The following is a 13,564-nucleotide window of genomic DNA, read 5'->3' on the forward strand; positions in this document are numbered from 1 at the left end:
TAAAACAGGCCCAGTCAATGCCATTTATTATACATGTTGAACAGCTTCTAAGACCCAAGGGCTCCCATAATAAGGTTTTGGGGATTTTTTGTTTTGTTTTGTTTTGTTTTTCATTTTCTTCTTTGCATCAAACCGGTTCTTCCAAAAGCCTGCTCACAAGGAAGACAAAAACAGAAATCCTCAGGAAAATGAAACAAGAGAAGCTGAAACAATCTACACCTGAATGTTAAAAAACTCATCAGACACAAACCACACCAAACACTCATCCCATTTAATTTCCTGTTACATGCTCTGAGGAAGCCAAGAACATCAGGCCCCAGGGCAGCAATGCTCTGGGATTCCAGCTCAGGCCCCCTCTATGCGACAGATTCATGCACACACATCCACACACCATAGAACCAGGCAGAAATACACATGCATGCACAGGTAGCTAGAGAACCATAGGGCAGGATGGGAAAAAGGGCTGGTCAAAGATATGCAATCAACTGGAAACTGGGACCTAAAGAATGCTTCTGTTGCAGGATGAACATGAGTTAAAATTAAAACAAAGGCATAACACAGGATAAAGGTGGGATGCTCAGACAAGAGGATGGATAGATGGAGAGATAAAGATGCAGGGGGAGTTTTGGGAAAGCAGCCTCAGAAGGGGAGGTTTTTCTTTATTGGAAACTCAGGTGGGCAGGGGTCCTATGACTCCAGCGATATACTGAGGCTGAAGCAATATGCCACAGCATTACCTCTGCAATCTGTGCCCTCTCCCAAAGTAGAGGGAAACCAGGAGTCCCACCCTCTATCCCTCCCCATTGACACTCTTAAGAACTTTCCCATCACCCAAAAAGAAATGACCCCCGACTACACACACACACACACAAAGTTAGGTCCAGCATAGGCCCAAGTTAGGCCAAGCATAGAAAGCCTCAGTAACTCTTCTTGGTGGAACCAAAGCCAGAGAAGCCCATCACAGCTGCCATCTCATCGTCCTCCTCAAATGTCAAGTCCTCCTCAGCCCTCCTTTTCTTCTCCTTCTGTTTCTCTTTCTTGTATGCTTTGGCCTTTTCTTCCTGGAGGGAAAAACCACTCAGAATCAGTTTAGACTCCTCAGCCAAATGTTATTGAAAAAGACGTAAGTTTCAAGACTCCTTTCTATCTTTAGGAGAAAGTACTTATTAAGACAAGTAAAATCTCAAGGACAGAGTAAAAGCCAGAGTAAAAATTATAAAGAATAACAAAAAGAAGTTTTAGCCTCTAGAAAGAAGTTCTCAAGCCTGCACTCTAGTTCATTTTTTTTTTTTTTTTTTTTTTTTGAGAGAGTCTCGTTCTGTTGCCTAGGCTGGAGTGCAGTGGCACAATCTCGGCTCATCGCAACCTCCACCTTCTGGACTCAAGCAATCCTCCCACCTCAGCCTCCCAAGTAGCTAGGACTACAGGGGTGTGCCACTGCACCCAGCTAATTTTTGTATTTGTAGACAGGGTCCCACCATGTTGCTGGGGCTGGCCTTGAACTCCTGGTCTCAAGTGATCCATCCACCTTGGCCTCCCAAAGTGTTGGGATTACAGGCGTGAGCCACTGCGTCTGGCCCCATGTCATTTCTAGTTCCTGACAGGGTTATGACGGCAAAACCATATAATAGCAACTAACATTCTGGGGCATGCAGTACATGCCAGAAATTGCTCTGAGTACTTCATGCATATTATACTAAGATCTCTAATATGGGGATACTGAGGCACAAAGAGGTTACATAACTTGCCCAAGATTCACAGCCAGTAAGTGGAAGAAACAGAATTCTGACCCAGTCCACCTCATTTCATGGGCCTCTTTAGGACTAGGTACATTTAGTTAATTCCTCTTGTAGTTATAAAAAAAAAGGATGGAGAAGGCTATGCATGTTGTGGGGGACAGTGGGTATATGGGAAATCTTTATACCTCCTTCTCGATTTTGTTGTAAACCCAAACTGCTCTAAAAAAAGTTAAGTCTTTTAAAAAAATTAAATCAAAGAATACAGATGAGACAGTCCTCAACTTATGATGTTCTGACAAGACTTTTCAGTTTTACAATGGTGCAAAACTGACATGCATTTGAAACTGTACTTCAAGTATCCATACAACCATTGTTTTTCACATTCACTACAGTATTCAATAAATGAATGAGATGAATATTTTATTATAGAATAGGTTTTGTGTTAGATAATTTGGGTCAATTGTAGGCTAATGTGTTCTGAGCATATTAAGGTAGGCTAGACTAAACTATGGTAGGTTAGGTGTATTATGCATTTTTGACTTAAGATTTTTTTTTTTTTTTTTTTTTGAGACGGAGTCTTGCTCTGCCGCCCGGGCTAGAGTGCAGTGGCCGGATCTCAGCTCACTGCAAGCTCCGCCTCCCGGGTTTCCGCCATTCTCCTGCCTCAGCCTCCGGAGTAGCTGGGACTACAGGCGCCCGCCACCTCGCCCGGCTAGTTTTTTTGTATTTTTAGTAGAGACAGGGTTTCACCGTGTTAGCCAGGATGGTCTCGATCTCCTGACCTCATGATCCACCCGTCTCGGCCTCCCAAAGTGCTGGGATTACAGGCTTGAGCCACCGCGCCCGGCGACTTAAGATATTTTTAACTTGATGATGGGTTTATCGGTAGGTAACCCCGGGAGAAGTTGAGAAATATCTGTATCGCCAAAATAAATAAATAATAAGGCCCACAGAGTCCAGGAGAAAAAAGTAGTTTCAGAGCCATTTCCTTCAGATCATGAGAATCCTAAACAAAGGCAACAAATGTTTCTGCTAATATACAGAACTCAGGAGATACAACTCTGGGGCTGGGAGTAGGAGTGGGATGAGGACAGGGTCTCCCATGATTCATAATATAAAACTCAAATCTGGGGCAGAGGGGAAGAATAGGAGAGCCTTACCTCTTCTCTGAGCTCCTTCATCCTTTCCTCAAAATCATAATCCTTCTGCTTCTCTTCCATCTTCTTCTTGTTGACCTCAAAACGTTTCTTCACCTGATCCAGGGTGGAACGTTCCACGCGCATAGACATGCCCAGGTTTCTCTGATCTGGATGGGGTCAACAGTGAAGAAGGCAAGCTCATTAAAACATCCTCAGCCCCTCAAAAAGTATTTTCCTGATTTCTCTGACATCTTCTCATATGACATCTCATAAAACACACAGCACAAATAATTATGGCTAAAAGAAACTCCCTTGGTCAGCTGGGCCCAGGAGCAGCGCATGGTTTGGGTGCTGTTAAAAGCCTCATGGCCTCCAGAATGAGGCCTCTTACCTCATGGCCTCCAAAAATATTACATAATGAAGTAAAAGATGGCCTGTGCTGAAACAACTGGAGAGTTCTAAAAGGGGCATCAAAAAAGAGCCCAACAGAAACTACCTTTCTTACTCCAGCCATCTTTTGATCAGTAAAAAGAAGAGGAAGAAAAAAAAAACCTACCCTTCCATTCCACCCCACCTCCAAAACCCAATTCCAGCCCTAGTCACAAGCTACCTCCAAGCCTTACGTTTCTTTCCATTAATGTGATCCAGAAAGTTGATGGAGTCCTTCACCACACAATCACAGACATTGCAGTAATATCTAACAGGAAGAAACAGCACCTGAGTCAAATATGATTTTAAGGATCTTATCATTTTCAACCAAGAAACACAATTTTTTAGGTAAACTTCTTTTTAGAAGTGTTAAGCCTTCATTTCTATAAAGCCTTGGCTCTCGAGAGAGTATAGCAGTCATCCTCCAAGATAGCCTCAGGATGAGCCCCACCCTCTTGGTATTCCTACTCTGTGTAGTCTCTTCCCAATTTGTACTAGAGTTGGTCTGTGTGGCCAACAGAATATGTCAAAAGTAATATCTTCCAAAATTAGGTTATTTTAAAAACCATGCCTTCTGTCTTTGTTTGGGTTACTTGCTCCAGGGAAGCCAGTTGCTTTATTGTGAGCAGTCTTATAGAAAGGTCTATGGGGCAAAGAACTTAGGCTTCCAAACAGGCATGTGAGAGAGCTTGGAAGCAGATCCTCCAGCCCCACTTAAGATTCAAATGAATGCAGACCTACCTTGCCAACTCCTTGATTGCAGCTTCATGAAGAGACCCTGAGCCAGAACCACCTAGGTAAGCCACTCCCACATTCCTTACCCAAAGAAACTGTGAGTGGTGTAGTTTATGCTGCTAAGCTTTGGGTTAATTTGTTAATTTACGTAACAATAGATAACTAATACAGACGGGAATGAACAACAGTGGGTTTACTAAGCAGCTCAGAGAAATGTCACTCATTGCTATCTATGTTGCTCTCCTGCTAGAAAACCTAACTGGAGAGAGAAGCAGTGGGGGGCAAAAGGGTGACAAGCTGTTGTGTGACCCTTCTTCCTACAGGTTATAGTCTTGGAAGAAGGTGTACAATCAGGCATCCATAACAACTACAGCCTTTGCAGCTAGTCTGGAACCTCAAACCCCACTTCTTCACCAGTAACAACTCCTAGGCTCTACCTAATTTCTCCCCTAGAAATCTCCTCAGTAGCCCCTTCCTTCATTTCTTCCTCTGACAGATCAAATAATCCCTTTTAAAATATTAATAGTAAATCAGAAATGATAACAAGTATAATGGCAATAAAAAAAGTTTTTTTTTTTTTTTTTTTTTTTGAGAGAGTCTCGCTCTGTTGCCCAGGCTGGAGTACAGTGGCGTGATCTCGGCTCACTGTAAGCTCTGCTTCCCAGGTTCACACCATTCTCCTGCCTCAGCCTCCAGAGTAGCTGGGACTACAGGCGCCCGCCACCAAGCCCAACTAATTTTTTGTATTTTTAGTAGAGACGGGGTTTCACTGTGTTAGCCAGGATGGTCTTAATCTCCTGACCTTGTGATCTGCCCGCCTCCACCTCTCAAAGTGCTGGGATTACAGGCGTGGTGAGCCACCACACCCAGCCAGCAAAAAAAAATTTTTAAATATGTATTAAGTAGTAGTTGCAGTGCTAGTATGATTTTTGTTTGTTTTGTTTTTTAACAAAAAGAGACAGGGTCTCACTGTGTTGCCCAGGCTGGTCTTGAATTCCTGGGCTCAAGCAATCCTCCTGCTTTGGACTCTCAAAGTGCTGGGATTACAGGCATGAGCCACCGTGCCCAGCCAATTCTAATAATAAGAAGAAGCCCAATGAGTGACCACTCCTAGAGACACTATCATGTCAACTTGAGACCTTGGGAGACACAGAAAAACAAATATAAAGATGGAATTACAGGCAAGAAGAACATAATCCTGGGGCCAGGACCTTCCTCAACACTTCCTAAAACCAAAATCGGTGGCTTAATAGATGCATTCTCGGCTGCAGAGAAAAATGATAAGCAACTTACCCTCCCATCTCAGATTGAGGGGTTGTCTTGGTAATGACAATCGTCTTCCCAAGCTTGGATTCCAAGTCCACCTTGTAGTCCCTATGCCGTAAAAGCTCTCGCTTGACAGGCTGCACTGGTTTTCCTGAAACATAATGGGGAAGGAAGTCCCTTCAATATTATAGCTCCTCAACCAGAAAGGAAAAAAAATGCATGAAACCCAAAATTCAGGTCTACTCTCATTGCAAAATGATTCCTGAAAGAAAGGATGCAACAGACACTTAAAGTAGCAGCTGGGGAGAATCTCAACACAGGAAAAAATCGTAAGCAATCCCCAATTTTCTACAGCTTTTCTCCACTTCAAAGCCAGCCAATCCAAAAGCAGTATGTTTTATATTCATCGATTAACTGAATTGTGGGGGAGAATTTCTGAAGTGTTATTAGAAGCAACTTTTTCAAAACAGGAGCAAGGATATTCAAGAATGCTTTCAGGCAGATACCCTAGGCATAACAGAAAGGAACCTTCTGAGAGCTGGGCAAATTTATAAAAGGGGACCAACATTTAGGAAATGCCTGTCACATGTCAAGCACTATTTATTTTACATGTTACATAAAAACTGAGTTAGTGAATGCAAGGTGGCCTGGAGGTAAAGGGAAAAAAGAATGTACACGTTTGAAACAGATGACAAAACAAGACATTTCTTTATGCAATCTCTTAACCAGAAGAGAAGCACCAAGTCCCTGACGTACAAGGCACAGAGAAACAGCACTACTAAGCACTAGCTGAAACAATCACAGATCCTGGAAAGTACCCCGGCTTTTCTCAGATTATATGGGAGGGTCTTGATTGGTCCAGGAATGTTCTCTCCCTTAAGAAATTTCAAGGGAAAGAGGGGGGTCACTGATAGCGGTAATGCACAGTAGCAAAACACTCCACTTAACTTCTCTGTCACTACAAAGGATTCCGTTATCTTCTCTGTACTTCAGGAAAGCATTAAACGAGCCAAGCAAAGGGTGGGCAAGGAAGCGGAGTAAAATAGAGCTGAAGAGCATCTCAAAACTACTTACTTCAGCCCACCTCCTCGCTCTCATTTTGTAAATGTAGAAACCTAGGCCGAGGGAAGCAACACTCTGCCAGAGCTTAACCGCGTGGGAAGGCAGCGCACTTCAACTCCCACCCGCTCTCCATCATCGCATCGCCTCTGTGATACCCACAGCCCTTGATGTAGTTAGCACCCACCATCTTTCTTTTCTCTCTCTTCTGTGAGCCTCTTCTCGGCGAGTTTCTCGTATTCATCTTTGTCCCACTTTCGGCGAAAGTCCAAGTTTTTTGTCTGTGGAGGGGAAAAAGCGTCAAGATCCGTCGCCGTGTCCGGACCCCTAAAGAAGCAGGGAACCGCGCCCTCGCGGTCCAGGCGGCTACAGAACCTTTTGAAAGCGAAGCCTCTTTGGACTGCATGAGAAGGCTGGGGTAGCCTCAGGACCCCCAACCCGAGAAACCTCCATGATTCCACTGACCCTTTGCCAAGGCCTATACTGGGGAGTTCTTGAACCTGGACCCTGGGATCTCGAGATATCGGAAAGCCGGTCGGGTGCAGGAGTTTGTCTCTATTCAGGTCCGAAAAACCATTCCCCACCCAGCAAAACCTCCTCCTCAGACACAACACCTACCCCGCTGCCCGACGCCATCTTCACAGCGAAGTGAATGGCGAGCTGAAAAATGCCGTAAAAAGCGGCTTGGAGCCGTAAAGCAAGATTGCCCTCCAATAAGCTTGGAGTCTTGTGTTCCAAACGAGCTAAGGACTGGAGGGCTTCTAAAACAGGCTTGTTGGCCCCGCCTCTGCTCCAAGGAGACAGCGCAGGCGCAAGAGGAGTATGAAGCAACACGGAAGTAAGGGCGCCTGCAAGCGTTTTTTGCCTTGGATTTCAAACTAAGCATTGAAGGGTCAAGATTTAGTTCAACTATTTTACAAACAAGGAAACTGAGGTTCGAAAACCTGTGGTCTCTGATCTAGTCTAGCAACTTTGCGTCCACTGCCAAGAATTCGTAAACCTTTTTTTAAGGCCGAAGCGCCATTAGGAGGTCTAGATGCCTCTCATTCACCTGCATGCACTAGCGATATGACCCTAAACTACACTGAAGCGTTTGCAACAGAGGTACCCTTCCCGACGCACATATAAAAAACATGTTTTGCACTTGTGCTCTTTTCCTTGAAGCAATGCTATCACACTTTACTTCACTCATTTTTCCATCACCTGGGGAACTTTATAGTAGAACATAACTTAATCAGCATAATTGGATTTGGAAAGGCCAGTCATCAACAACACTCTAGAGTGAAGCACTGTGGCATACCGGCTCACTATATGTTGATTTTTAGCAATAAAACTACCTCTTGGCCAGGCGCGGTGGCTCATGCCTGTAATCCCAGCACTTTGGGAGGCTGAGGTGGGTGGATTATGAGGTCAGGAGTTCAAGACCAGCCTGGCCAATATGGTGAAACCCTGTCTCTACTAAAAATACAAAAATTAGCTGGCTACTCAGGAGGCTGAGGAAGGAGAATCTCTTGAACCCGGGTGGCGGAGTTTGCAGTGAGCCGAGATCATGCCACTGCACTCTAGCCTGGGTGACAAAGCAAGACTCCATCTTAAAAAAAAAACAAAAAACAAAACTACCTCTTGAGGAGACGGGGAAAGAGGGAGAAACTGGCTGCTCATCACTGAATACAGAAATATCATCCCAGGGAGGTTACTCCTACCTCACAGAATTCTCTAGTGTACACTAAAGCATTTTCTATAGTCTATGCAAGCCAAACCCTTGATAACAATAACAAATTACCCATACTACTATACTTAATATTTTATTTAAAATGTTATCCAACCACTTCTAGAACAGCCTCCACGGCATGGCATGGAATAGTTAGAGCAGTGATTCTGGCACAGGAAATGGTCTCCAAAATCTCAAAATATCAGATCTCCACCTTGTCAAGTCATCTATTCAGTTCAATGTTCAAGATTATTAAGCATAAAGCCCCACTCTTCTATTATTAGCAATGCATGGGCTAGAGAGATGTCAAATCAACATGGGTACTGCCATGCCCTTAGGATAGCATCTGTCCTCAAACAAAGCTGAAAGCAGCCATTGCCCCTCTTTGCTGTCTTCCAAAAACTCCCCAGACAGGCCAATGGCTGGTTGTGGACAAATTCACCAGAATCTGGTTCCGTAGCTACAGTAGAAGGCTAAGTATCTGGCTTCTGATCTCAATGGTTCAGAATCCTCAGCCTGAGGTGACTCTCCCAGAGCCTTGCTCACAGCAACAATCTCAGTACCTCTTGACAACATTCGGTGGCATTTCAAATTTGCCTCTGCAGCTACAGCATGTCTCTTTCACATACCAGCCATCTGCACCCATGCAGAATAGCTGCTCACACTACCCAAGGAGTCCTCAGGGTCTTCTACAGTTCTGTACCCAGGAAGGATGGAGGAGGCAGAAGGTACTTGTCACCCATCCTGGCCAGTTGTTGTGAAGTCCATCACTCAATTCCAGAGGAACTCAGTTCTAGAGGAAACCTTTTCTACAAAGAGCAGCAGATGGGAATCAGGCAAGGATCAAGACTCAGATAGTCGCTTCTGAATTTCAGCCACAAGATTTTCCCGTTTAATGGCCACCTGAAACATAAGAGAATCCTCATGTGATAAACTAGAAAGTGATACTAGCTCCTTAGCCACTGTTTTTCCAGATTTGTTTTACTCTGCATCTGCTCCCAGAAAGTGTGGGTTGACCTGAAGATGTATACCCTCAAGACGAAAGGGATTCAAACACCTCATCTATGTCTATTATGTTGATTAGTCTCAAAATACCCATTCGGATTTCATTTGTCTTTCTTCTGGCCACCCAGCCAATACTCACAGGCTGCAGTGGACATCTGGAGTGGGTGTTTGTTCATCTCTACCACTATTAACCATGAAGATAATTTCTCAGCCAGAAGATGCATATTTCTTACAAAATCTGGGAAAGGCAGAAACAATTCGTCCCTTCTATTTCTCCTGCTGCCACTCACCTCCTCTCTGCTGGCCACTGAACGGATCTTGATGACCCCTTCTTTCAGTTCTTGCTCACCAATAATGACCACCAGTGGAATGCCTGTGCTCTCACAATAGTGCAGCTGGGTTAATAGTTTGGGGTTGTTCTTGTATAGCATCTCTGCCTGAAAAGGATCAAGATAGAGTAAGGGACTTAGAAGCAAACACAGCAACAAACCTCAGGAACATGGATATCCAAGGAAGTCAGAGATAAATGGCTAGTCCTGCCACCCTAAAAAGCCACTCTAGTAGCTAGTAGACTAAAAAGGTCTTGAGTTCCACCCTAGACATAAGGTAGATATAGCCCTGGGTCCTAAATTCCACACATACCCAGATGGCTCAGATATCAGCTCCACCATACCTTGATTCCAGCATCCCAAAGCTCTGTAATAAGTTTCAACCGTTCTTGGAGAAAGTTCTTCTGTGGTGTGGCCACAAACACTTGAGTCTCTGTAGTCCGCACCTTCTCACCTTTGGTCTAATAAGAGTGAAGAAAGTGAAACTAATAAAAAACCTCCTTTCCACCAGCAGTTCCAAAAATCAAGACAAAAAGAATCATCAGAAAACCACTCCAACTACACCTCCAGAAACAAGAGGGGATTTTAGGCCTCCAGCCCCATCTCACACCTACCTAGGACTTACCTTCATCCTCTGCTCCACAATGTAGAAGATTCGTTCAACCCCAATGCTGAGTCCCACACATGGCACCTTGTGGCCCTTGGGGTCAAACATGCCTACCAGCCCGTCATAGCGCCCACCAGCAGCCACACTGCCCACATTCAGGGGCTCCTCCCCAGCCTGAGTTGGGGTCTGCAGCAGCACTGCTTCATAGATCACTCCTGTATAGTAGTCTAGGCCCCGAGCCAGGCTGAGGTCAAAGGAGATCTGTGGGGATAAGGCTACAGTCAGTCCCAAACTAGACTCAGGACCCTGAGAGCCCTAGAGCTCAGCAGGAGGTCCATCTGCAATTCAGCTTACCTTCTCAGCAATTCCAAATAAAGTCAGGTATTCAAATAGCAGCTTCAGGTCTCCCAGGCCCTCCAGGGCCTGCTTGTTCTGGGATAGTCTGGGGTCCTGAAACATTTGCTCTACCAGGGATACCCCACCTGGAGAGAAATACAGTACCTGCTGTTCACTCAGATGTGTTTCATTTAAAATTATCCCTGATATGCTCCAGCTAGTCTTCCTCATTTTCTTAAAAAAAAAAAAAAAAAAAGACGATCCCAGTCCCACATGACAAGACCCTCCTCCTTTACCTCTAGCTTTGCCATCTGAAGACACAAAGTCATTACAATAAGTAAAAGAGAAATTAAATTCAGGACAGGCCCTGAAGCTTAGCATATCTACAGAAAGGAGTTGTTTCAGAGGTAGAATTTGAGCACATGTCACCTTTAGCCTGGTTCTATCACAGCTCTGAAAACCCTGGTTCTTACCATGACATTGGACATAGTCCCCAATTCGATCAGCCACCTCAGGAGCCAGGCCTTTCTTCGCCACCATCTCATGTCTCACATCTTTCCAAGCCATCTGCATAAACAGCCAAACATTAGCCCAGCCCCAAGATCTTTCTTTCTCAAACTGGAAAAGGACAACTCACTTCCATTCAGTATATACATCACAAGTAGCTAACTGTATTCTCCGCAAAGTCAGAGACAGCTTAAGAAATCCAGTCACGGCCGGGCGCGGTGGCTCAAGCCTGTAATCCCAGCACTTTGGGAGGCCGAGATGGGCGGATCAGGAGGTCAGGAGATCGAGACCACCCTGGTTAACATGGTGAAACCCCGTCTCTACTAAAAAAAAATACAAAAAAACTAGCTGGGCGAGGTGGCGGGCGCCTGTAGTCCCAGCTACTCGGGAGGCTGAGGCAGGAGAATGGCGTAAACCCAGGAGGCGGAACTTGCAGTGAGCCGAGATCCGGCCACTGCACTCCAGCCTGGGCGAGAGAGCGAGACTCCGTCTCAAAAAAAAAAAGAAATCCAGTCACAATCCCCACTGTATAGCATGACTCAGATCTTCCTTCATATGCCTCCTTACTTTCCTCCCCAAAATAGCCCACTTCCAGCCACAATCTCCTTATTTTTCACTAGTGGTATGGATTTGAGGGCAGGGCAGAAACTAGATAGGGTCTACTGAAGCATGTCTTCTTTGTTACCTTGTCTAGTTTATCTATGGAGGAGCAGATGGCACGGAACTTGCTTTCAGGAACACCACAGGCAGCAAACATCCCATCCACAATCCGCCGGTCATTTACCTGAGAACTCAATGTCAGTGACCCAAGTGCTTGTCAATGCCCTTCCACGCAAAACAATGACAGTACCTACTTTCCTGACATATAAAAAGGATGGAAATTTCACAGGAAGAGTACAGACATATAGGAAATACAACAGCTTTACTAGGAAAGTCCTAGAGTTGCAGGCTTAAGGGTTGGAGTCACCCAAGTTTGGGACTTGCGTAAACACTATTAGGCCAAATCCAGACTTCTCCCACAGTTCTCAGCCCTGGCCTCACCTTAATGAGAAAGTCTCCCAACTGCAATCCACTTAGGATTTCACACATGATCTTCAAACACTCTGCATCAGGGATCATAGGGTCAAACTGACCAGCAATGTCAAAATCCTACAGCAAAGAAAAAGATGGGAAAAAACTTCCATTATCCAGCCAATTTCAAGGTTGTGGCCCCTAGAACTATCAAACTGTGCTGCTCCCATCAGGTCACTTACACACTGGCAGAACTCCCTGTAGCGGCCTTGGACTATGGTTGGGCTCTCTCGCCGCCACACCTTTCCAACGTGATAACGTTTCATCTTCTTCACCTTATTCATGGCCAGATAACGAGCAAAGGGAACCTCACATAAATGGATTAAGGAAGAGGAATACTGCATTCAAAGCTTAGGCCCAGTATACAGACATTAGGGAGGACTGGGCCTATATCAACTGGATCTCATCCACTAGGGTGAGAACAAGGACCTTCCCTTTTTTCCACTATCCCCAAGGTCTAGCAGTGCTTGGAATTCAATATATATTGAAATCCCAAATGAAGGAATCTCACCTAGCATAACTGTAAGTTCAGCAGAAAGCAAGGGAAGTAGAGACAGAAGTGACCCAAGAACTAACTTCAGGTCTGGGCCATTTCTGCTTCAGAACTTGGATTTGCCTAACAACTTCTAAGCTACTGTTTCTGAAAGTGCAGGGAAAGGACTACATGCATCTTAATTACCCACGATGCTTGTTTAAAATGCAGATTGTAGGCCAGATGCAGTGGCTCACACCTGTAACCCCAGCACTTTAGGAGGCCAAGGTGGGAGGATCACTTGAAATGAGGAGTTTACAACCAGCCTGGGCAACAAAGACACCCATCTCCACAAAATCTTTTTTTTTTTTGAGACAGAGTTTTGCTTTTGTCACTCAGGCTGGAGTGCAATGGCGCAATCTCAGCTCACTGCAACCTCTGCCTTCTGGGTTCAAGTGTTTCTCCTGCCTCAGCCTCCCTAGTAGCTGGGATTACAGGCGCCCGCCACCACGCCTGGCTAACTTTTTAGGTCAAAAGAGATCTGTGGGGACAAGGCTACAGTCAGTCCCAAACTAGACTCAGAACCTGACAGCCCCAGAGCTCAGCAGGACCTCAGTAGAGATGGGGTTTCACTATGTTGGCCAGGCTGGTCTTGAACTCCTGACCTCTGGTGATCCACCTGCCTTGGCCTCCCGAACTGCTGGGATTACAGGTGTTCGCCACCGTGCCTGGCCAAAAAACAATTTTTAAATACAAATTATTGAGCCCCATTCCAGCTACAGAATTAGCTAAGAATCTCTGGGACTGCAGCCAAATGTCTGTGCTTCTGCAAGCTCCCCCAAAGGATTATGATACACATTAGAGTTAAATGATAGGGCTCCAGGCTAGGCTCCTGTAGCAGAACTGCATTCTGGGAGAAACTAGAAGTATAGGCTGCTGCCAGTGGACCTCTAAGATCCCAAAGTCACTCTCTCTACTTTTGTCAGAGAAAGCCCTCTGGATTTGGAAAGAGACAGGTGAGGCTCCAGTATTCAAAAGGATACAGTAAGGTCATAGCGGAGGGACAACAGCTCTCCACCTTGATCCTTCAGATCATACATGAGCCCAGAGTCCTCTCCATACTTCTCAGTCAGTATTTCCTGTAGGGGTCAAACAGAAT

The 13,564-nt window shown here is 45.2% G+C and overlaps 2 protein-coding genes across 6 annotated transcripts in view; both read right to left on the reverse strand.

Moving 5' to 3' along the window:
* Positions 1-7,134, reverse strand: ZMAT2 (zinc finger matrin-type 2). The gene is made up of 6 exons (XM_023194582.2): positions 6,986-7,134; positions 6,555-6,648; positions 5,336-5,459; positions 3,502-3,575; positions 2,900-3,045; positions 1-1,061 (listed from the first exon to the last, which is right to left on the reverse strand). Exons 1-6 carry the CDS (start codon positions 7,001-7,003, stop codon positions 918-920), a joined length of 600 nt encoding a protein of 199 aa, XP_023050350.1. The 5' UTR covers positions 7,004-7,134; the 3' UTR covers positions 1-917.
* The window catches only part of HARS2 (histidyl-tRNA synthetase 2, mitochondrial), an 11,195-nt gene continuing 3,043 nt past the window's right edge, over positions 5,413-13,564 (reverse strand). For 3 of the 5 annotated variants that reach the window (XM_023194517.1, XM_023194532.2, XM_023194538.3), the window contains exons 4-13: positions 13,449-13,544; positions 12,116-12,241; positions 11,904-12,011; positions 11,548-11,646; positions 10,829-10,922; positions 10,374-10,501; positions 10,038-10,280; positions 9,757-9,873; positions 9,374-9,520; positions 8,157-8,981 (exon numbers count right to left, since the gene is read on the reverse strand). In XM_023194517.1, the coding sequence (XP_023050285.1) occupies positions 8,922-8,981; positions 9,374-9,520; positions 9,757-9,873; positions 10,038-10,280; positions 10,374-10,501; positions 10,829-10,922; positions 11,548-11,646; positions 11,904-12,011; positions 12,116-12,241; positions 13,449-13,544 (1,218 nt within the window). In that variant the 3' untranslated portion in view covers positions 8,157-8,921. Of the gene's footprint in view, positions 5,460-6,554; positions 6,649-8,156; positions 8,982-9,373; positions 9,521-9,756; positions 9,874-10,037; positions 10,281-10,373; positions 10,502-10,828; positions 10,923-11,547; positions 11,647-11,903; positions 12,012-12,115; positions 12,246-13,448; positions 13,545-13,564 lie in introns of those variants that run through there. The other 2 variants (XR_002726818.3, XM_023194546.3) reach the window with 2 other exon arrangements.

Source organism: Piliocolobus tephrosceles, chromosome 4 (genome assembly GCF_002776525.5).
Source record: "Piliocolobus tephrosceles isolate RC106 chromosome 4, ASM277652v3, whole genome shotgun sequence".
Lineage (NCBI taxonomy): Eukaryota > Metazoa > Chordata > Mammalia > Primates > Cercopithecidae > Piliocolobus > Piliocolobus tephrosceles.